The sequence below is a fragment of the Mytilus galloprovincialis genome, chromosome 13, assembly GCF_965363235.1.
Source record: "Mytilus galloprovincialis chromosome 13, xbMytGall1.hap1.1, whole genome shotgun sequence".
Taxonomy (NCBI): domain Eukaryota; kingdom Metazoa; phylum Mollusca; class Bivalvia; order Mytilida; family Mytilidae; genus Mytilus; species Mytilus galloprovincialis.
The window spans coordinates 22,542,712-22,567,374 of record NC_134850.1 but is presented as its reverse complement, the minus strand read 5'-3'; the positions used below and the strand labels follow the sequence as shown (position 1 = coordinate 22,567,374).

The window sequence follows — 24,663 nt, the reverse complement described above, 5'->3', positions numbered from 1 at the left end:
GACAATCAACAAATCAATCGATCTATAATTAATAATTTTCAAGCAGGAGATATTCTTTCAACCTTTGAAATCTTTCTAAATTAAGGAATATGTCTGCCTCATGCAAAGGTCCGATTCCTAAGCTCTTTAATGTTGCATCAAGTTAGGATTATCATATATGTCGAGCACTTTTGAATAAACATTAATTGTCGAAATACGCATCTAATTTTACGATTCAAATAAAATATGCAATTGATTTTATCTTTTTTATTAACAAAATATATTATTGACAGTTACACATTCACAGACCATTCATCAAACAAATATTAATTACAAATATTTACAAAACAAAAACTTAACAAATTCAAACACGTATCCTTTTTTTATATTAGTACATGTATGTAAATTAAATTACTGTCAAAGACTGCATCCTAATGACGTGATTGAACCTGATATAAAGATAAGACGCTAAGCAAAAATTTCTACGACGTCCACTTTCGGCCATTTTGTTTTCCATTTCCGAAAGGCGTGTCTAAGGCGTTGACACCACCACTGATTGACCAGGTAGCAGACGATCGGTTTGATGTCAGGGTAACCTGTGACGTTTTTCTTTGAGTCGGATCATTCTTTTTTAGTGGACCAATGAAAGATAGAATAACAGGGAGTACGAATACACTATGCAAAAACGCAAATGTTATTACTAAAAACATGACCTTGAAAAATGATCTAAAAACAAATGATCTTGAAAAGATTAGCGTGCATATTCCAATAACCGACGAAAATGCACAGTTAAACACCGGTCCCCCAGCTCGTACCAACGATGCATTTGTTTTTGAATTTCGATCCGTTCCCTCAACTGTCATGAATGCATGACATATGTGCGCACTGAAATCGACAGAAAAACCTACACTCATAATAACGTGGATCATAGTGATGCAGCTCAAAGACAGTCCCCAATAATACATGAAACCAAACACGCCCACCATGATTGAAACAAGTGATGACGTCACTAGAAATATCAACAGTGGGTGTGGCATGAATATACACGTGATCACAAAACATGCAGCAACGGCTATGCCAACTGTTTGCATTGTATTTGGAAGTACAGATACATATTGTTCAAAGTAAGTGAACGGTTGTCCGTATGCAAAAACCGGAAGTCCTGAATTTTCTGCTATTCTGCGCATTTCTTGCATCATAAGTCCCTGTTCGTGTGACTGTTGTATACTTTTTGTGATGACGTATACTCTTGAATACTTTATTTCTGTCCCATTGTCATTAAACACGACATCGTTTTTAAAAATTGGCGCAAACTGAAAAAACATTCGTACTTTGTTACAAAATTCCATCTTTGTTCCGTTTGTTATTGCTAAACCAGATTTATAAAACTCTTTCAACCAGTTGATTTCAAAGCTGCTATGGACAAGTTCATTCGATTGTGCAGATTGAATAAAATTGTTGATTTTATCGACAACTTGGGGGTCTCTGTAGTCTAATGATTGGTCGATATTAAAAGAAATGGGAATCGGAAGTGGAAAATTATCATATTCTACAATACTGTACTTGTAATAATAAGAGTCCTCACTGACTAAATTTCTAAGAACAAGCCCTTGTTCTAGGTTGGTAGTACCCAAAATTGAAAATACGAGGTAGGTTATATAGACCAAGGCAATGACAACCTTAGCGGGTATATTTAGAACCAGTTTAGGCAATATTTTTGTTGGAACAAATTCGAAAACGCTCTGCAGATCCTCTTTTTTCTCTGGAGTGTCTCCACTGCAACATGCGTACACTAGAGGGTTCCTATAACCGGAAGCTTTCATTTCTTCAGTAGTGTAAATTGTTTGACATGTCAGACAATGGCGGCTAGATGCTACTCTACGTTCATGAAAAACCAGACAACCAAGAAAAAACGTGATCTGGTTAATATAGCAAAGTATAATTGCTATTCCTGAAAAAAAGTAAATAATACGTTTCAAAGTGGTTTGAAATAAAACAATCAATATTATAAATTATTAAAGTTAATACACACTTGAAGTTGATTGCCCGATGCATGAGAAGAAAATTGAAACAAATGTAATGAGTTTTCTTCTTTTCATAAAAGCAAGATTCTGTCCAATAATGCGTTTAAGTGTAGATTGGAAACATTCAGAAAAAAAATCTTTAAGAAGGGAGTAATGACTAAGAATTCTTTGTTCCGGCGACCAAAGGAAACAAAAGATTGGAATCACTTCTGATCACGAGTGTATTTACCTTTCCGGTTCACCCTTGTCTCCTTCTTTCATTAAAGAACGTTCGTTTTATTCCTTAGATGTACAAATTAAGTTTTTTGGCATATAGCTTCAGTTTTATATGGTATTTCAACGAACACATATGTGTTTTTAATCATGTGGTTTGCGTTGGGTCTTCTACAGTGTCTTGTAAAGGCTTTTTTCAATCGTACAACTTAAAGGGTTGCGGTGATATCTTTTGGAGCTAGAGCATTCAAGAGCTCGTATCGCTCACCTTGATATATACAGAATTACAACAATGGTAACTCTCTTCATCTCTACATCTCTGACATCTCGTTACGGTTGATAGCAATTATCATAATTAGATAAAAGAAGACATGGTATGAGTGCCAATGAAATAACTTGTTTTCACGTGACATTTTTGAATTGGTTGATTGTCGTATGTACGCACCTGTATAAAGACAGAAATGACGAACGCTCATGAAATCAGACATGTAGCCGACCATGAATGCTATCAAATCTGTAAGGGACGTTATTGTGATGGCAACGCCTGTTGTCCGCATTGTGAAACTGATCCGTTCCTCAACTGTTCCCCGCAGTGGAGCATCTGTCAATCCCGATAGCAAAATGAACATGTCATCTACACCAATACCTATTAAAAGAATATGAACTATATTAATAACATAATTCAAAAAACGCAACATAGCTTTTTCTCTAATGAATTGTTATGCATTTGTCATTTCGGGGTCTTTAATAGCTGACTATGCGGTAATGGGCTTTGCTCATTGTTGAAAGCCATACGGTGATCTATAATTGTTAATTTCTTTTGTGGACAGTTGTCTCATTGGCAATCATACCGAATCTTCTTTTTTTATATAATAATTGTAATTCAAGTCTGGTGACTTTAATAGCGATACATTTCTTATTTAATATATAATATTTTATTACATGTATATGGATTTATATAATACATCATATCTTCTCAAAAATTCAGTGTCATGTCAACTATTCTATTTAGTTTTTTCAATAGACGCTTCCTGTCGTTGAACTTTTCTTGTGTTTATTTCGATTCTATTTTATATGAAGAAAATAGTCATGCCAGATGACATTAGTACTAGCTGTGATGCATTTCAAATTACTAGCTGCTATATAAGTATTACCTAAAATAAGAAAAGGCATTATGCCAACCATGTTCACATAGGTTATCCCCAATGCTCCACATAAACCAAAGGCCCCTAGTATTGCAAGGGCTGTAGCAAGTACTCCAACTCTTCCAAGATGGCCTCTCTGTGTCAAACAATTTCCGCCGGCTGTAACTAAGGAAGCGTATGTTATCATTATTGTGAAGGTCAAACTAAAAAGAGCAATGTCACCTATAGTATTTTCGTCTAACTCCGTGCTTATTGAGTCGGAGTGACTCAAAGTGAAATCTGTCAAATTAGCCTTGAACTCTGACATCTGTTTTACGAATTCTTTTTCCCATGCAACAGACAACGCAGTGTATTCTTTATTTTGCTGTCTAAGATAGTAATGGAGGCGCAATGATCTTGCAGATTTGAGAACTCCGTTTTCAGTGTCAACTTTTCCAAACTCTCTGTCTGTTCTGTGGTCGCCATCCGGGTCGCTGGATGTTGGGTATGTCAATGTACCATTTGCTACTTGTGCCCAAAAGAAATCTCCGACGTACCACAATCCCCAAACAGAGCATTGACCATTGTTAATTGCACATAAATCTTGATAAAAATATGATTTCCCATCGGTATCATTTATACTAATACCCATGACAGTTTGGTGAAAGCTCTGAATCTCCGGCAAGTATGTTTTGTTGATAATATTGTCATTAACAGTAAAAATGACACTTCCGTAATGGCCAAGGTCGGGTAACTGATGGAAATAAAAGTTTTCATTACTTTCATCGGGAAACATTGATTTAATTCTTAGTTCATCAGTATCCGCCTGACTATTAGTTGGGGTATATAGTGTTTTGATATCGTTCTCCGAGGTGATCCACATTACATTCAGCCCAAGCAAACCGTTTAACAGTATTGCAAATATGATAGCTGCTGCTGGATTTCTGCTGATGACTTTCCCATAGTAACCAAATGCACTGCTTATTTTGTCCTCAACTTTTCTGTAGACATCCATGCCAATCTAAAAGTAAAATTTGCAATTCTTTATACAAATATATTAATTAAAAGGTACTGTATATACTTTTTGAAGTATTAACCTTTTCAATTTTCTTCTAGTGCTGCGCATACTGTTGCACATGCATGTACTTCTATCTCTTAACCTATTGTCTTGAATAAACAAAAATCAGAGACTGATACCACAGGATCTATATGGAGGTCCTTCATTTCTTCATTCTATAATTTTTCATTTAGACATTTATTCTCTATTCTTTATATTTCATTACCCCAATATTCTGCATTCCGGATATATATGTTGTGTACAAGATGTAAGTTTGTACAAATTATAATTTGTACAGGGTTTTTGTACAAGTTATAAGTTTTTTGACACCTACCTTCTTGCAACAGGTGATACAGGTTTAACTTATAAAATGTACCAGTGTAATGTTTTCAATTCAAAAAAATATGCATCAGCCTAACATTTAGTGCTATTATCATTGCCTTCAAACTGGAAATGAGGATACCTGAATTGTTTAAATTCTAATTTTATTTTTTTCCTTATACCATATTCATATCTATACAAAATCTTTGTGAGGTCTTATAATGTTTTTGTGTCAATGCTCAGTATTAGACTGTATCATGAAGTTGTGAAAAATTGACAGAAGTATGCGGAGCATAAGACTGTGTGCTTGCATCATCCATTTTTGTTCAGCAGGTCACAAAACACTGATAACTTGTACAAAAATTCTGTACAAATTATAATTTGTACAACATTACAACTTGTACACAACATATATATATATTTCACCAATTCATTATTCTCTATTCTTTATTTGTGGGGTTATTTTTCTATATTTTTTACCCATTGTTCTGCCCTTTTTGTTTCTATTCTATATTCTACAAATCCATTATTTATTTATTTATTTCATTTCTCAGGGAATTATTATTGTTGACGACGTTAGTTTATTTTTCTGTTTACACGCTACGTTCATTTAATGATACAATTAATCATATCACAAAGGGGGCTATTTGTCTGATGCCTAATGCTAATAATTACTTTGGGCAAAAACAAGACAAGATGACAACTTTTAGATAGTTATTTAAATGTCTAAATAGCACGGTTACAAGACAAGATCGATTGATTGATTGATTGAACATTGCAATCAATTTTAATGTGTTTTTTTTTTTTATCTGTTTTTGTTTTGTATGCAAATTTGTTGTCAGACTCATGAATATTTAAATTTTAGGATCCCTACGCGCATGGTGTGACTATTCTTGTACATGTAAATAGGTGTTATTTAAATCGAAATTGAAGTGCCCCTATATAAAACGGAAAATCATAAATATACATATGAGAACAGGCGATCCGAAATAACCTGAAAATTCCAGTCGCTATATTCAGCAGCGCTGCTATGGCTATTTTAATCTCTAAATTAGGAGAGGTTAATGATTTGTAGCGGGAGTGGGAGGGTCTGTATTGTTCGGATTAAGACTCGAAAATAAAAACATTTGAGAAGGGAAGGGATGCTTTTGTAATTTTTTAGTCACCCGTACGTAAGATTGAATTAGAATATCGATTCAAGTTGTTCGTTTCTATGCTATGTAATCATCAAAGATGATAGATTTCATTGGTCAAGATTTTGCAAATGCTAAACGATTGACGAACGCAATGAAATGTATTTACATATGTTGTTTACATTAAGTCACCAAGAATAATAAATTATTTTTCGTTCATGAATGAATTATGTGACATATTTTGGAGAACTTGACAGTAATTATGATGTATATCATAATCATTTGTATAGCAATAGTAAGAAAATGATGTTTTTATTGAGAGTTACACGTACGTTAGTTTTTATTACATGTACTTTTATCGTGTGTCATCACATATCATTATCAATACAAGTAATTAGTATGTGGTTGAAGCAGAAAATATACCACTATTTCGAAATTAATGGTGTAAACAAAACTTCGGTTAGTAATCCTCTAAAAAAAAATTATGAAAAAAGTCATACCCTCAGATCTCATGCCAATTGTTTGCGTTTTTAATTCACATTAACACAATATTAGACAGAATCCCAAAAAATAAGTGATACAATTCAAACAGCATTGCTTTAGTTAACATAAACTCATCATAGATACCAGGACTAAATTTTGTATATAGGCCAGAAGCGTGTTTCGTCTACAAAAGACTCATCAGTGACGCTCGAATCCAAAAAAGTTAAGAAGGCCAAATAAAGTACGAAGTTGAAGATCATTGAGGACCAAAATTCCTAAAAGTTTTGCCAAATCCAGCTAGGGTTATCTACATGTATGCCTGAGGTAGAAAAGCCTTTGTACATTTCTTTCTTTCGATTAAATTGTCAATTTGAAGAAAAAAATATCTTTCATACTTGAGATATAAGAGTCCATTTTTATTTTCCAAAATTGAAAGAACTTTTAAAGAACAGAATTACTTGTGATCTGTTATCACTTCCTTTGTTGTCATATGAATACCTTGTCGCCTTTTTCAAATGCAAATTAAGAATTAAAAAGATACTAAAATACAGAACTAATGCAGTCTTCTGTTATGGAGATTGCATGCATCATATAGATTCTAAAAAGATATGGTATCAAAAACCCCAAAGGACAAGGATGTAAATAACAAACACCAAAGGACACGGATGTAAATAACAAACACCAAAGGACAAGGATGTAAATAACAAACACCATAGGACAATGATGTGAATAACAAACACAAAAATATAAGGATGTAAATAACAAACACCAAAGGACAAAGATGTAAATAACAAACACCAAAAGGACAAGGATGTAAATAACAAACACCAAAAGAACAAGGATGTAAATAGCAAACACCAAAGGACAAGGGTGTAAATAACAAACACCAAAGGACAAGGATGTAAATAACAAATACCAGAGGACAAGGATGTAAATAAAAAACACCATAGGACAAAGATGTAAATAACAAATACCAGAGGACAAGGATATAAATGATAACCACCAAAAGACAAGGATGTAAATAAAAAAACACCAAAAGACAAGGATGTAAGTAACAAACACTAAAGTACAAAGATGTAAATAACAAACACCAAAGGACAAAGATGTAAATAACAAACACCAAAAGGACAAGGATGTAAATAACAAACACCAAAAGGACAAGGATGAAAATAACAAACACCAAACGACAAGGATATAAATAACAAACACCAAAGGACAAAGATGTAAATAACAAACACTTATCGAGAAGGATGTAAGTAACAAACACTAAAGTACAAAGATGTAAATAACAAACACCAAAGGACAAAGATGTAAATAACAAACACCAAAAGGACAAGGATGTAAATAACAAACACCAAAAGGACAAGGATGAAAATAACAAACACCAAACGACAAGGATATAAATAACAAACACCAAAGGACAAAGATGTAAATAACAAACACTTATCGAGAAGGATGTAATTAACAAACACCAAAGGACAAGGATGTAAATAACAATAACTAAAGGACAAGGATGTAAATAACAAACACCAAAAGAACAAGGATGTAAATAACAAACACCAAAGGACAAAGATGTAAATAACAAACACCAAAGGACAAGGATGTAAATAACAAACACCAAAGGACAAGGGTGTAAATAACAAACACCAAAGGACAAGGGTGTAAATAACAAACACCAAAGGACAAGGGTGTAAATAGCAAACACCAAAAGGACAAGGATGAAAATAAAAAAAACACCAAAAGACAAGGATGTAAGTAACAAACACTAAAGTACAAAGATGTAAATAACAAACACCAAAGGACAAGGATGTAAATAAAAAAAACACCAAAAGGACAAGGATGTAATTAACAAATACCAAAGGACAAGGATGTAAATAACAAATACCAGAGGACAAGGATATAAATAAAAAAAAACACCAAAAGACAAGGATGTAAATAAAAAAAACACCAAAAGACAAGGATGTAAGTAACAAACACTAAAGTACAAAGATGTAAATAACAAACACCAAAGGACAAGGATGTAAATAACAAACACCAAAAGACAAGGATGTAAATAATAAACACCAAAAGACAAGGATGTAAATAAATAAACACCAAGAGACAAGGATGTAAGTAACAAACACCAAAGGACAAAGATGTAAATAACAAACACCAAAGGACAAGGATGTAAATAATAAACACCAAAAGACAAGGATGTAAATAAAAAAACACCAAGAGACAAGGATGTAAATAACAAACACCAAAGGACAAAGATGTAAATAACAAACACCAAAGGACAAAGATGTAAATAACAAACACCAAAGGACAAAGATGTAAATAACAAATACCAAAAGGACAAGGATGTAAATAACAAACACCAAAAGGACAAGGATGAAAATAACAAACACCAAACGACAAGGATATAAATAACAAACACCAAAGGACAAAGATGTAAATAACAAACACCAAAAGGACAAGGATGTAAATAACAAGGATGAAAATAACAAACACCAAAAGAACAAGGGTGTAAATAACAAACCCCAAAGGACAAGGATGTAAATAACAAACACCAAAAGAACAAGGATGTAAATAACAAACACCAAAGGACAAAGATGTAAATAACAAACACCAAAAGACAAGGATGTAAATAGCGAACACTAAAGAAGAATGATGTAAATAACAAACACCAAAGGACAAGGTCAAGGATTTTAATAACAAACACCAAAGGACAAGGGTGTAAATAACAAACACCAAAGGACAAGGATGTAAATAACAAATACCAGAGGACAAGGATGTAAATAGCCAACACCAAAGGACAAGGATGTAAATAGCAAACACCAAAGGACAAGGGTGTAAATAACAAACACCAAAGGACAAAGATGTAAATAACAAATACCAGAGGACAAGGATATAAATGATAAACACCAAAAGACAAGGATGTAAATAACAAACACCAAAGGACAAGGGTGTAAATAACAAACACCAAAGGACAAGGGTGTAAATAACAAACCCAAAAGGACAAGGATGTAAATAACAAACACCAAAGGACAAGGATGTAAGTAACAAACACCAAAAGGACAAGGATGAAAATAACAAACACCAAACGACAAGGATATAAATAATAAACACCAAAGGACAAAGATGTAAATAACAAACACCAAAGGACAAGGATGTAAATAACAAATACCAGAGGACAAGGATGTAAATAGCCAACACCAAAGGACAAGGATGTAAATAGCAAACACCAAAGGACAAGGGTGTAAATAACAAACACCAAAGGACAAAGATGTAAATAACAAACACCAAAGGATAAGGATGTAAAAAAAAAACACCAAAAGACAAGGATGTAAATAGCGAACACTAAAGAAGAATGATGTAAATAACAAACACCAAAGGACAAGGTCAAGGATGTTAATAACAAACACCAAAGGAATAGGATGTAAAAAACAAACACTAAAGGACATGGATGGAAATAACAAACACTAAAGGACAAAGATGTAAATAACAAACACCAAAGGGTAAGGATGTAATTAACAAACACCAAAGGACAAGGATGTAAATAACAAACACCAAAGGACAAAGATGTAATAAACAAACACAAAAGGACACGGATGTAAATAACAAACACTAAAGGACACGGATGTAAATAACAAACACCAAAGGACAAGGGTGTAAATAACAAACACCAAAGGACAAGGGTGTAAATAATAAACACCATAGGACAAAGATGTGAATAATAAACACAAAAATATAAGGATGTAAATAACAAACACCAAAGGACAAAGATGTAAATAACAAACACCAAAAGGACAAGGATGTAAATAACAAACACCAAAAGACAAGGATGTAAATAAAAAACACCAAGAGACAAGGATGAAAATAACAAACACCAAAAGGACAAGGATGAAAACAACAAATACCAAAAGGACAAAGATGTAAATAACAACCATCAAAGGACAAGGATGTAAATAACAAATACCAAAAGGACAAAGATGTAAATAACAAACACCAAAGGACAAGGATGTAAATAACAAATACCAGAGGACAAGGGTGTAAATAACAAACACCAAAGGACAAGGATGGAAATAACAAATACCAAAGGATAAGGATGTAAATAAAAAAAACACCAAAAGACAAGGATGTAAATAACAAACACCAAAGGACAAAGATGTAAATAACAATCACGAAAGGATAAGGATGTAAATAAAAAAACACCAAAAGACAAGGATGGAAATAACAAATACCAAAGGACAAGGATGGAAATAACAAACGCCAAAGGACAAAGATGTAAATAACAAACACCAAAGGATAAGGATGTAAATAAAAAAACACCAAAAGACAAGGATGTAAATAACAAACACCAAAAGACAAGGATGTAAATAGCGAACACTAAAAAAGAATGATGTAAATAACAAACACCAAAGGACAAGGTCAAGGATGTAAATAACAAACACCAAAGGACAAAGATGTTAATAACAAACACCAAATGAATAGGGTGTAAAAAACAAACACTAAAGGACATGGATGGAAATAACAAACACTAAAGGACAAAGATGTAAATAACAAACACCAAAGGACAAGGATGTAATTAACAAACACCAAAGGACAAAGATGTAAATAACAAACACCAAAGGACAAAGATGTAATTAACAAACACAAAAGGACACGGATGTAAATAACAAATACTAAAGGACAAAGATGTAAATAACAAACGCCAAAGGAGAAGGATGCAAAAAACAATCACCAAAGGACAAGAATGTAAATAACAAATCTCTTTAGAACGTTAATAAGTAAACACTAGAGGACGTAAAAAAGCAATCACGAAAGAGTCAACAAAACTATTTCATTCAGTTATGTTGTGCTGCGATGTAGTTTTTTTAAGGTGGGGTAAGGGGGTTCTTTTGTTTGATTTGTTGCTTGTATATTAAACAAGCTTTTTGTTTTGTTGTGCTACAGTTCTATAAATATCCTTATTATGAAGCAAGTTGTTTGCGCATGCTCAGGAAAGGTATATATAAATTCGAATGTTGTCACGTTTAAAACAAATAAAACTAGCAAAAATAAAGGCAACAAATGCATATTTGCAACGAGATAACAATATCAATCTCTTTTATTATTTTTGTTATCTCGTTGCAAATATGCATTTGTTGCCTTTCTGTGTGTTATTTTTGCTAGTTTCAATCTCAATTAGCTTATTCTTAAAATTTCTTTCTGATATTTCAGCTTATCTTTCTGAGAATTGCCTAAGAATTTCTAGGTTTTTAGTTAATATGGCCAAATGATATTTAAGTTGGTAGACTTAACTACTTTCGTTAACCCTTAAAGCTTGCAATAATTTTTTTAGGCGCCCGTAAGTGGCATATATGCAATTGAATCTTTCTTATCATTTGGGAAAAAAATAAAGCCAGAAAACATTTCTAGCAACTTACCTTGCATAAGGTACATTTGTATTATTTATTGTTTATACATTTTATGTTTTCGTACTAAAGGGGTATGAAATATATGCAGTTAGACATTAAGTAGACGATTATAAACAAAATCATCATTGCGTTGTCATTTAAATCGCTCTCATTGGGATATATTTGCTACGGAAATGCGGTAAACTTTTATCATTTTAAAAGAAATTAATTATGGTAAAAGAAATTTAAACTTTTCGTACAGATATGAACCCATGCTGAAATTAAACATACATGTAACCGTAAATTAAATAAGTAATTTAGGGGGAAAAAACATGTAAGTAGTTTATTCTTAGTACTTTGTTTTATATATATTAAATATATTTACTACTGGTTGTAAGGGATACAGGTGTAGCTATATAAAAAGCAATTATGAAAGTATGTGAAATTCTATTTCATTTTACAAATCTGATAAATATAGTATTCAGTTTTGGGTATGCATTTTAAAAGGAATTATAAAATGTTGTAATTAAAGTGTGAAATTTAAAACTCACCTTTTGTCTTCAAAGTTCTGTTTTCTAAAACCTTAGTCGGGAATGTTCATTGGTTTAATATACATATTGTATAATTAATTCAGCACCAATGACGTTTGTCAACTTGATTGACATAATGTTTAATATACATAACATATAAACGTCCGCCTTTAGGAACGCCTTTGTCATAAAGTGCAGCCTACTTTCATTATGCAAGAAGAAATTTTAAGTCATTTTTGTTATTCATCAAAATATTCATAAACAATAATTTTAATTACATTAAAATTAAAGGCCAATCAAATTCATCAGGATTGTCTACTTTTTTCTAGTATCAAAGGGCATTCGGCAGGGATATCCATTATATAGTCACCTATTTTATAAATAATCAACACCAACGAACCGAACAGTTGTACAGAAGTCAATGTACGCACTCACTGCTGTTAATGAAAAGTTAACTGCAGATATTTGACACTGCACCAAAATAAATGGAAGTTCATTACAAGGGTTACAATACTGGTACATGTAAAATTATGAAGAAAAAAAAAACATAATTGTTTAAGGCTGATTTTGAACAGAAACAAATTATTTCTGTTTGATTAATAATAAACAATATATTTAAAAAAAAATAAGGTCCATGTTTATTTGTCTGGACTTATTCTAAATAATTTTTAAAATTATTTATCACTGTTAAATAAATAACAAACAATATATTTAGAAATAAGGCTCATGTTTATTTGTCAGGACTACATATGTCTTGACTGACACTTCTAAAATAATAAAATAATGAGATGCGTAAAGATTGCTAATGAGACAACTAATCATCAGACACAAGTGGAAGAGGAAATAACCAACTTAAAGTCAATGACCGGCCTTCAACAATTGTTATATCATAAAAAATTATAAATACATGAAACATTAAAAATGACCTAGTCCCAAAATAGTAAGTCAATCCAAAAGGGGAAAACAACGACCTGAATTGTGCTTAAAACAAAAACACCGACATGTACATGTAACTAGTAAAATTATAAAAAAAAAAAAACACATATTTGTTTAAGGCTGATTTTGAACAGAAACAAATTATTTCTGTTTGGTTAATAATAAACAATATATTTAAAAAAAAAAATTAAGGCCCATGTTTATTGTCTGGGCTTATTTTAAATGATTTTTAAAATTATTTATCTGTTACGATGTGCAGGGTTTCATAAAATCCACACGGTCATATATTTTTATGGTGAGCTCTGACTTTTATGTCGTTTGAATTCAGTATAGAGGCGGATCCGTGGCTTTTGAAAACCGGGTGGGGCTGTGGAGCGTCGTCATATCACGGTTAAAGGGACAATAGACCGCGAAATGTTTTCGACAATTTATGCTTAAAAATCATATCAATCGTGAAATATATGATACATTTTTTTTCGGGGCGGGGAGGGGGTCAAAGGGGGCTTTCGCCCTCTACGCCCAATTGGATTCTCCTTTGTTGTCTTAATAACGCATACCCCAAATATCTCGCTATATAAATGAAAAAAAAACTATGTGTCACCTATCAGCTAGACATATAATTTGGTGCTATATCTTTGAATATATAATTGAAATTGCAACGTCAGATAAAATGAACATTTTTGTTGGTGTTGCTCGCTAGGAAATTAAATAAAAACATTCTAAAAGTAAGTTTAAATGTTTCTGTTCTTTTTTATTGATTAACTGGTGATTTTCTATAACGTTTTTGGTTCGTCAAATCAAAATGGCGAAATTTCAAGCGTCTATTATAGGTCCAAAAGTACGAAAGTTCAAAATACTGCTATTAGAATCGAAATAGTTCTATCATGCCATGCTCTATGCTCATTTTAACATGGGTAGGCATTATATTTGTAAACATTTAATACCTCGCTAACACTCAGTATTAAGATATTATCAAATATAATACCTACCCATGTTAAAATGAGCAAAGAGCATGGCATGAAAAAATTATTTCTTATTTATATTTAAAATATCTCAGTATAGACATGTAAGCAATAGCTCTATGGGTGAAAATTACTAGCACATTTGTAGATGAGCATTTCTTTTACTATATTTTTTGACTGAAACATATGTATAACTAACTAAAGGCATCAAAAGGGTACCGGTGTTCATAAGTCATAAATCTATAAAGCGAAAACAAATCCGGGTTACAAACTTAAATAAACTTGACAGAAACAAATTTGTTAATATGTAACTGGACAGAAACAAATTAGTTACGTAACTTGACGGAAACAAATATTTATATATAAATTGTCTGTAACTGGACAAAACCAAATTTGTTACGTGACGTCACATAACTAAAAACAAATCATGCACAAACTAAAAACTCGTTTGACATGTACTGTGTAACAAGGTACATGTACATTAAGTTGCTACGTGACAACATAAGTACGTGCAGCCAACGATACTTCATTCCAGGTACATGTAATAATGAACAATAGCGATGTAGGTACATATAAGTACATGTAGGTATATGCACTAATAAACAATAGCTGCCATAGCTTTTAATTGTTGTTCTTCATATTTACGTGCAGCAGACGAAACTTCATTCCAGGTACATGTAGGTACATCTGTTGAGATCTTATAAACATGTTTAACCCCGCCGCATTTTGCGCCTGTCCTAAGTCAGGAGCCTCTGGCTTTTGTTAGTCTTGTATCTATACTATTAAACGAGAAGACCTCATTTTTGGTGTCGCTTCTCTTCTTTCCACAATAAATTAATCAACACGTCTCTGTGTCCTATAGGTACAGTGCATAGTCGCATTTGTCATCCATTCATATGATTATTCAGATTGAGTTATTTTGGGAGAAAAACGAGAAAAAAGGCATCCGGATATTGTCCCGTCATTGGACTAAATTTTAAGTCAGATTAGACTTCCGGTTTGCGTTTTTCTGTATACTTTGAACATACATATACTACAAATTTAACTTTATAAAGTGTATTTTAATTCTATCTGCTATCATTTTCAAGTTTACTATCCACGGCGGTCACAGAGTTTATCAAATAGAGGGTCTGTATACTATATCAATGACCATTAGTAAACTTAGAATTGAAAGTAAATACACTTTATTTATATAGTAATGAATGTTCATAATATACAGATAAGCGCTAAAATTATTCATGTGAACTTTTGATACCTTTTCTGAAATTCTCCGTCATTAAATATTTTACAAAATTCATTGATTACAAAAAAAAAAGAAGATGTGGTATGATTGTCATGTTGAGACAACTCTCCACAAGAGACCAAAATGACACAGAAATTGACAACTATAGGTCATCATACGGCCTTCAACAACGAGCAAAGCCCATACCTATCCACGGCGGTCACAGAGTTTATTAAATAGAGGGTCTGTATACTATATCAATGACCACCATGAATCGATTAGTAAACTTAGAATTGAAAGTAAATACACTTTATTTATATAGTAATGAATGTTCATAATATACAGATGAGCGCTAAAATTATTCATGTGAACTTTTGATACCTTTTCTGAAATTCTCCGTCATTAAATCTTTTACAAAATTCATTGATTACAAAAAAAAAGGAAGATGTGGTATGATTGCCATGTCGAGACAACTCTCCATAAGAGACCAAAATGACACAGAAATTAACAACTATAGGTCACCATACGGCCTTCAACAACGAGCAAAGCCCATACCGCATACTCAGCTTTAAAAGGCCCCGAAATGACGATGTAAAACAATTCAAACGAGAAAACAAATATATAACACATAAACAAACGACAACCACTGAATTACAGGCTCCTTACTTAAATGTTCACAACATACTAAAGGTATGTTCATATTGAAATTGACAGAAAACCAAAAATTAGGAATTTAGAAAATATAGGAGGAGGGATAAAAAAAACATTTTCCTATCCCCAATAACCTATGACTCATGATACGTTTGCTGAAATTCTCCAGTCATTCAATATTTTACAAAATTCTTCAAACAACACTTTACATACTTTAAACTACGATCTGAATGCCCGCGATTTCGCGGGTGTGTTCTAGTTATTTTTAATTTTAGTTTCTTGTGTACAATTTGGAGTTTAGTATGGCGTTCATTATCACTGAACTATTATATATATTTGTTAAGGGCCCAGCTGAAGGACGCCTCCGGGTTCGGGAATTTCTCGCTGTATTGAAGACCTGCTGGTGACCTTCTGCTGTTGTCTGTTCTATGGTCGGGTTGTTGTCTCTTTGACACATTAATCCCCATTTCCATTCTCAATTTTATTACATGTACTAATAAATGCCATAGCTTTTAATTGTTGTTCTTCAAATTTTAGTGTTTATAGATTGCTGTTAAAGTGACAACGAGGTATCGATAGTATAACATGTAATTATTAATATGATCGATTGTTATTACATGTAACTAGACAAATATACAATTATACTCATTGCTTTAAATTGTTGTTCTTCATATTTAAGTTTTTATCGTCTGCTGTTGAAGTCACGTGGTTTAAGTGAGATCGAAGTGTCGATATTATGGTTTATTCCCTCTATTCCCACTTTTTATAAATCTGGTAAGAAAAGGTAAAATTTCATGTGGGAGTAGGAGGAAAACTTGTGCAAACAAAGGATTATACTGTACAAACATTTTTTAATCAACTGTTAATTGACCAGTGTAAAAAAATAAATACGAAAGAAATTAATTTAACAAATATAAGTAAATTATTTTATTATTTTTATAACACAAATTCAACTGCAGATTCAAGCAAGCATAATATAAAACAAATTAAACAACAGCACTAAATCAAATCACACATTGTAGCAGAAGCATAAGACAATCACTGTATACAAATTTATTAAAGCTAATCAATCTATTCCACTTGAAGAGGGTGGAAGGCTGCATCACCAAACTCTACTGTTGTGACATCCTGGTTGCGGAGTATAACCTTAAGTTCATCTAATCTGTTGTTGATTTCTACATACTTCTTTTTAGGGGCCACTCTCTTCCCACTGGCTGTATACTGGATCATGGTCAGGGTGTTTCAGAAGTTTAATTAGTTGAAAGATGTTCAGATGTGGATGCATGACATGCTTCTTCAGGTTGCTGTGTCATCCCTCTAGATGATTTATTGTCCTTGCTCCTTGTGTTAAGTAGTGGTTCAAACGGTGACTGTTCTGTTCAACCCAGTATGTCGTTACATTGTGTTCTTGAAAGATGGAAAAGTTGGAATGTTCTCTACAAGTTCTTGTGTATTGTCGTTCCAGTCGTCGGTTCTGAGTTTATCTAGTTCTTCCTGATTGCTCATGCTTTGAAGAAAAGTTTACAGTTTTCACCCATGCCATTATTTTAAATCTTTGATTATTGCTCCAAGTATTTATAATTTTAGAGTATACTTTTATTCCATATCTTAAGATTATACTTGGTTATAATATTATCTATATTATGATTTATTAGTACAGCAGACATTTTAGGTTACAAATTAAAAAAATTGAAAATAAATCTAACGCCAATCTATTTATCATATTTTTTCTTTATTTTTAGGTTACAAATTCAAAAAATTAAAAATAGATCTAACCCCAATCTATTTATCCTATTTTTCCTTTATTTTTAAGTACAAAAAGTTCAAAAAATTAAAAATAAATCTAACCCCAATCGATTTATCAAATTTTTTTTTAATTTTAAGTATTTCTTTGATGATTTTTTTTTTACAAATGAACAAGGTGTTATACCTAAACAGTGTACCAAATATGTTATGCTTTTAAAAAAAATACAGGTAAATCTTAGGTGAAATTCTAATTAACCTTGATTTTTATAAAAACAAATTATTTATCAAAACATCTGTTGTTATTTGAAGTGGGAATAGAAGGGTCGTATGACATTTGCGCCGATTTTTTAAATTTTCATTCTTTCATTTCATTTGCGCCGATTTTATATTTTCTCCTAATTAAATTTACAGGTAAGTTCATCTTTTATATAAGCTTTGGATTTCAAATATTTTGGCCACGAGCATCACTGAAGAGACATGTATTGTCAAAACGCGCATCTGGTGAAACAAAATTGGTACCGTTAATTTTATTAATACTAGTACATGTAGAGAGAGAGAGAGAGAGAGAGAGAGAGAGAGAGAGAGAGAGAGAGAGAGGAATATGTTTTGACTACCAAGAACTTTTTAAAAAGTGTTGGTTTTTTTTAACATTTTTTTTTATTAATACCTGTATTATGCGTTTTTACCTGTAATATTGGGGCAAATGAAAGGTTTTATTATTGGTGCAAATGAAATATTATAGTTTGTGGCGCAAATGAAAGATTTTTTTGGCGCAAAAGCAAAGCACCGGGAGGAAGACACCGATATTATGACATGTAAATTGATTGATTGATGTTAATTTAACATCCAGTATAATTTGTTATGTACTATATAACAATAATTGTTTTGACAATAAATATACAGAGAAAGTAGAAACTGTTTCTAGGTCAAACAAAAAAAACAAAAAGAATTTTAGAAAAATGCATTTTGTAGTATTGATTTATAAAGATGACGGACTTTACTTTATTCAACAATTTTGAAAGAATGATTTTAACTGTTGATTATGATAATTATTTATCTGTTATGCTGATATAATTACATTGGATGTATGTTTCATTATGATACTTTATTCTGATTGGCTAACTGCACATCACGTGTTATTCCGTTAATAATTGCATTGCCCAATAAAACTTTTCATTCATGATAACACGTGGTCCCACAATAAAGTGCAAATGTGAATTAAATAAAACAATAATAAAATTCGTGTTTTCATGACCATTGCTAAAAAAAATATAATTATAAGTATTGAATGCTTCTTTTTGTAACTTCATAGGGTTGTAAAATCATTGACCGTGCGCACATTTTTAGTATGAAGCGCTTCCGCGCTTCACACAAAATGTACTTCGGCCAATGAAAATAAAAAAAGAATCATTCAATTCTTAAATGCATACGATGTCCTCACTTGTTTTCATTTCCATTATTGGTATGTTAAAAAAAACATCATTCAATTATAGAGTATAAATTAAAATGAGATATTATCTAAAATATTGCGCAATTGTAAACTGCTTTTGTGGCGCAAATGTTACTGGCTATTTTGAAAAATTGAAGCGCAAATGATACTCAAACCTGCCAATTTTACCAATTTATGATATCCCCAATGAGAGGTCTCAAGCTGACTTTTGAAATTCTTAATCTTAATATCTATTCTTATAACTTGAACACCTCAAAAACAGTCATTAAAATGACTAGGAATTGTATTTAAGTACATACAAACTCATTAAAACAATAATATCTAGAGAAGGCTAGTAATATGTTCTTTCACGCTAAAAGTTTACAAAAACATTCGAAAATTATAATAAATAATAAAAGATATCATTTAATTTTATTAGTTGGTTTAAACATATTTGTTTATAGTGGATAGGGAAACAAGTTTTGCAATTTATATTAATCCCTTTCCACTTTGCGGGTGCGAGTGCTGCCTTGCAGCGGCATTTGTCTACTCTTTTTCGAAATCTACAAGGGTGACTTTGACGTGCAAGAGATATGGCTCTCTCTTAACACGGGTCAGCCATTTATCGTCACCTTCCGACGGACTATCATCGTTTCCTCAATACAATACTCGCAGATGTTTTCAAGGGAAAGCTGAAAATTGAGTACCTGAAATTTTCATCCCAAACGGGAATCGAACCAGGAACCTTTGTGTTAACAGTCCGATGCACTAATCACTACACCACGGCTGATAAGGCACATTTTAAAAGTTTCAAGACCACTAGGTTTTATCTACTTCATTGACATATTATGTTTTGATATAGGATCTAATTCGAATTTTAGATTTTCATTTTTGTTCAAAACTGATATTTTATTTTGCTCCACCTGATTTTCTTGTTTCAGAAAAATCACGACATTTTGCAGTCGTGCTTTTCGTAGCTTTTTATGATTCATGACTGTGCTCAGAATGAATACCAAATGAAAAATGGAAAATTTATACACAAATGACCTCGGTAACCACTTTTCAATACGGACATTGACATCGACCTGTTCAATTTCTGTCTACCTTCTATATAAAAACAAGTAATCTGAATTTTTGACAAATTACCAGAACAGTCATAACAGGAACTGAACTCTACGTTACCCTATTAAACTGAAATAAAACTATCGACTATAAGATAAATGTGTCCAATAAGAAAGGAATGAAAAGTAATAAAAGGCATACTTGTAAATTTATAGATATATACCATTATCCAATTAAAGTGCAAATGACAAGTATTTCTGGACACACACTATCTCAACTTCAAAGCAATGGCCAAAGGTTGCGAACTCAGTGATACATTAAGACCTTCGGGAAGGTTTATTAGAGAATGAATTAACCGACTTGAACCGAACTAGTTCGCGATTTACGTTGCCTAGTACGCAATTCAGGCCAGTTCAAACATAATACAAAGTTCAGTCAGAAGGTATAATGGCCATTGAGTCCTTCTGTACTTTATGATTCACCATTTTATTTAAGTGAAACAAAAACCTGTTACCGAAACATGCGAAACATAAGTCATCAAGATCGAAACATGAACGGAGAACGATGATATAGAATAATAACGACGGGCATGCATGTTGCTTACATTTACTTTTATAATTGCTGCTGCACCCACATCATATAACACTGGCAATCACAAGATCAAAACCAAACATGCAGAGTTTAATCGTGCATGCTGAAGTTGTAAGCTCTGATGGAAAGAGAAAGAATATGGTTGCTACAAAAAGCTACAAAAAGAATAAGGATTCTTGACAAGTGATGAACATATCTCATTAATAAATACCTTATTATTTTGTAAACACTAACATGTATTCGGAACATCAAATATGTCTGTAAAATGCTACGACAGATTAATTCTTGGTAACCCTAGTACCTCAGGTTGATGAATAAACTTTTTCTCTAGAGAAATCTTAACCCAGAATGTTAATTTGTGTTCATTGAAGCTTAGCCATCCATGTAGCAAAGTATAGCTTCAAAAGTTCATCTCAGTCTGGTGAGTCGAAAATACTGGTGAAACTCATTGAAAGTGCAATTTGGAACAACAAATTGAATACAGCTACTACACCTATTTAAATTTTCTGAGCTGATCATTGACGGTGACAACACATATTGTTCAGTTAGAAATGGTTTTGTGTTAAAAGTTTCATGAATCAAATTTGTAGAGCATGAATTTTGCAGCTATAGAAAGGAATGAGCTTCTGCAACAACTAACTATATGATCCTTGACGACAGTTTGTTTTAAATAGAAACAGAAAAAAGCAACATGTTTTAGCAAACAGAAACATGTTTTGGTTTTCTAAAAGCATATTATTTTTATACATTATATCATGTTTCTGATTTCAAAACATTATACTGAAACATGTTACAGATTTAGGTTTTTATATTTAAACTGTTTTGGAAGTATTCATATTCTCTTTTACATATCTATACTGCTAAAGGAAGAGACCCATTTCATTGAGGCGCAATTCCTATGAAACCATACAAAGTCGGAAATATTTGTAATATGACGTATAGTGTTTTGAACTTCCTAATTTTGTCTTTGAAACATATTTTCCCCCAAGAAAACCCTACTAGGATTTGTTTTTATATAAAATATCCAAATTCAGAGACCGTTATCTATCCGTTTCTTGTACGATTTCGCGCATGCCAAGTCGACGTACTGCCAACGAAATTAAAAAAAAACTATTTGTTTCATCACTTGTCCAATTACATCGCGATTTCGAGGGCATCTTCTAGTGAGCATGTATAATTATTATCGTACCGCATGCGCTTTAAGGTGTAATACCACCAAATCATGGTACGTCACATCCGGGTCGAAAAAAATATTCCCTTGAATTTGACAGTTGTAGGTAATTAATCCTACATTTTATTGCAGTGAAAGATTTCTGTGTCATAAACATATGTCTTTGGTGTTTTAAATCACCATTATTTTTTATTTTGGATTTTTATAGAATATTTTTTAATCTTGAGGTTACATGGTGACTAAACCTTGTACACAGATAAAAGTATATTGCCAGTAGTCTAGCTTTATAGCTTGCTGTTCGGTGTAAGACAAGGCGACTTGGATAAAGAGAGTTGTCTCATTGGCAATCATACCACATCTTCTAATATCTAGTATATTAAAATATGATTAATTTTGACATTTTGTCAAGTCCAAGAATGCAATTTGCATTTTACACTCTTCAATGTAATATATTCAATCTAACTTCTATTAATTTATTACTAAAAATTCGTAAAATAGAGACTGAGTTTTGTTTAATAAGAGAAATATAAAATATGAACTATTTTGAATCACAACATCATATTAATGAGATTCATATTTAAAGGTATTACTAGGGCCAAAATCCTAACAGTATCAACGTGTGTATCATTGTGTACAAGGAACATTAATGTATCTGGCAATTTTTGCGTTACCCTTTTCATAAAAATTATCATTGCCAATTAATGATGTCCAGACCACTCTAAATCGCCACTCATCCACAAACTAAAAGTTACAACACAGTCCCGTATACTTTCAACAAGGGAATCAAGGTAACCCCCATTATCTAGGGGCTAGGATGAAATTTGAAAAAATAGGCAGGACAGGAGTTTTGAGTGAAAAAAAAGGCAGGATGAGACGCTTGCAAAAAAAAAAGTCAGGACGACAATTTAGGTAAAAAAAAGTCGAATAAACTAAAAAAAAAGGCAGGAACGAACAAAGTGAAAAATAAAAAAGCAGGACAGAGATTACAGCTAAAAAAAAGGCAGGACAAAATTTTTCATCCTAGGCCCCCCCCCTCCCCCCTAAAAATCAAATGGTAGCTCCCTAATGAGTCTCCAAAACAAAACTTTTTTTAATCTTTTTTTTATATATATTTCTTTATAACGATAATTACTAAATAACTTTGATAACTTGCGCATGCGCAGTAATAGATGGAACAAATTTTGCCATATGGTGTTATGCACGCACAAAAAAAAACTTTATATATATGTATAGCTATAATAAAACTCTTTAAACGATATGTTGTTCAAAAGGCTGCTTTTCGAATAGGTCTATTTCGAAGGTCAAAAGTTCTAATTGTTTTCTTCCAAATCGGAATAACGGTATCATACCATGATCTGTGCTTACATGTATCTTAACATTGATAGGCATTATACCTCGCTTACGTTCGTTATTAATATATTGAAATAAATAAATATGCATGTTAAAATGAGGATAACGCATCAGCTGAGAGGCGTTATAAGTAGCATTCTGGTTCAAGGAAGTTCGAGATTTTGAGAGTTATAAAAAAATTTCCGAATACATGTATCTGTGAAAATGAATAAAACAAGAAATGTAACAGCGCACGACAAAATAATTTTGATTTTATGACGTAGCAGTTGCACCAAAATATGCTCTTTTTCATGAAAAAGGTTGTTCAATTATGATGCCCATTTATGATTATTGTGCATGTCAATGACAAAAAATACTATGAACAAAGGACCTCATATATGAGCTACTGTTATTGTCATATTGTACAGTAAATACAAACAAGATTACATTTAGATTCAATCAAAATAAGTTATACTATTGGAGGTTATTTACAAAAAAAAAAAAAAAAATGTACACAAAATCCTATTTCCCCTCCGTCTTTGGTGTTTCATTCTACATAAATATAGAACGCCATTCAGGATTTAAAAACTGGTTACTAATCCAGCGCATGGTTTCATTGTCTTAAGCTTACTCACAACAGGCATCCAAAATCACTGGAAATCGGAACAATATAAAATACATCATCGCTATCTGTTCGACTTAGAAAATTTTAAAATTGAAAAGTACCCTTATTGTCTTCCGCATCTTACCAATCGGCAATCATCGGTTGAATCCGCTACTCTCGATCAAGGTACGGAATATGCCGAGATGTGACAAATGGCCTCTAATGTGTTTTCATTATCTTACTCACAACTGTCATCTTAAAACTATGGTATCACTACATGTAAACCGATTAGATGTTATGTATCTGGTCGTCTTTCAGTAACTTCAAGTAGTCTTTAATTAATTTATGTATCAGTGCCATTTTGCTTAGTTTCTTTTGTTAGCTTTTCTGACATCAGACTTAAAATTCTTTTAAATTGAGTTTTATTGTGCGTATTGCTGTCTGTTTCTTTCTTCTATATTTGCTAAAGGTATAGAGTAAGGGTTTAGATTTAACAAAGCATGTTTAATCCCGCTGCATTTTTGAGCCTGTCCCAAGTCAAGAGTTTCTGGTCTTTGTATAAGTCTTGTATGTTTTTTTTGAATTCTAGTTCATTTATATGTTTTTGAGTTTAGTATGACGCCCATTTCACTGAGCTAGTACACGTTTTATTTATGGGCCAGCTAAGGCCCACCTCACGATGCATGCTTTTTCTCGCTGCGTTGCAGCCATTGATGTC

The 24,663-nt window shown here is 32.3% G+C and overlaps 1 protein-coding gene across 2 annotated transcripts; it reads right to left on the bottom strand.

Annotated features, from left to right (window-relative positions):
• Positions 1–231: 231 nt before the first annotated feature.
• LOC143057810 (patched domain-containing protein 3-like) lies at positions 232–14,821 on the bottom strand. Of its 2 annotated transcripts, none has more exons than XM_076231231.1 (4): positions 14,786–14,821; positions 3,371–4,361; positions 2,662–2,862; positions 232–1,930 (listed from the first exon to the last, which is right to left on the bottom strand). In XM_076231231.1, exons 1-4 carry the CDS (start codon positions 14,804–14,806, stop codon positions 462–464), a joined length of 2,682 nt encoding a protein of 893 aa, XP_076087346.1. In that variant the 5' UTR covers positions 14,807–14,821; the 3' UTR covers positions 232–461. The 2 variants fall into 2 exon arrangements, with proteins under 2 accessions (XP_076087346.1, XP_076087347.1); XM_076231232.1 differs by lacking the exon at positions 14,786–14,821 and adding an exon at positions 12,264–12,365.
• Positions 14,822–24,663: the final 9,842 nt, after the last annotated feature.

Coding starts and splice junctions, on each gene's coding strand:
- LOC143057810 (XM_076231231.1), bottom strand. CDS start 14,806: ATGAAGTTTCGTCTGCTGCAC. Junction 4,362..14,785: donor TGAAGTTTCGTCTGCTGCAC/GTAAATATGAAG, acceptor TTTTACTTTTAG/ATTGGCATGGATGTCTACAG. Junction 2,863..3,370: donor AATGCCTTTTCTTATTTTAG/GTAATACTTATA, acceptor TTCTTTTAATAG/GTATTGGTGTAGATGACATG.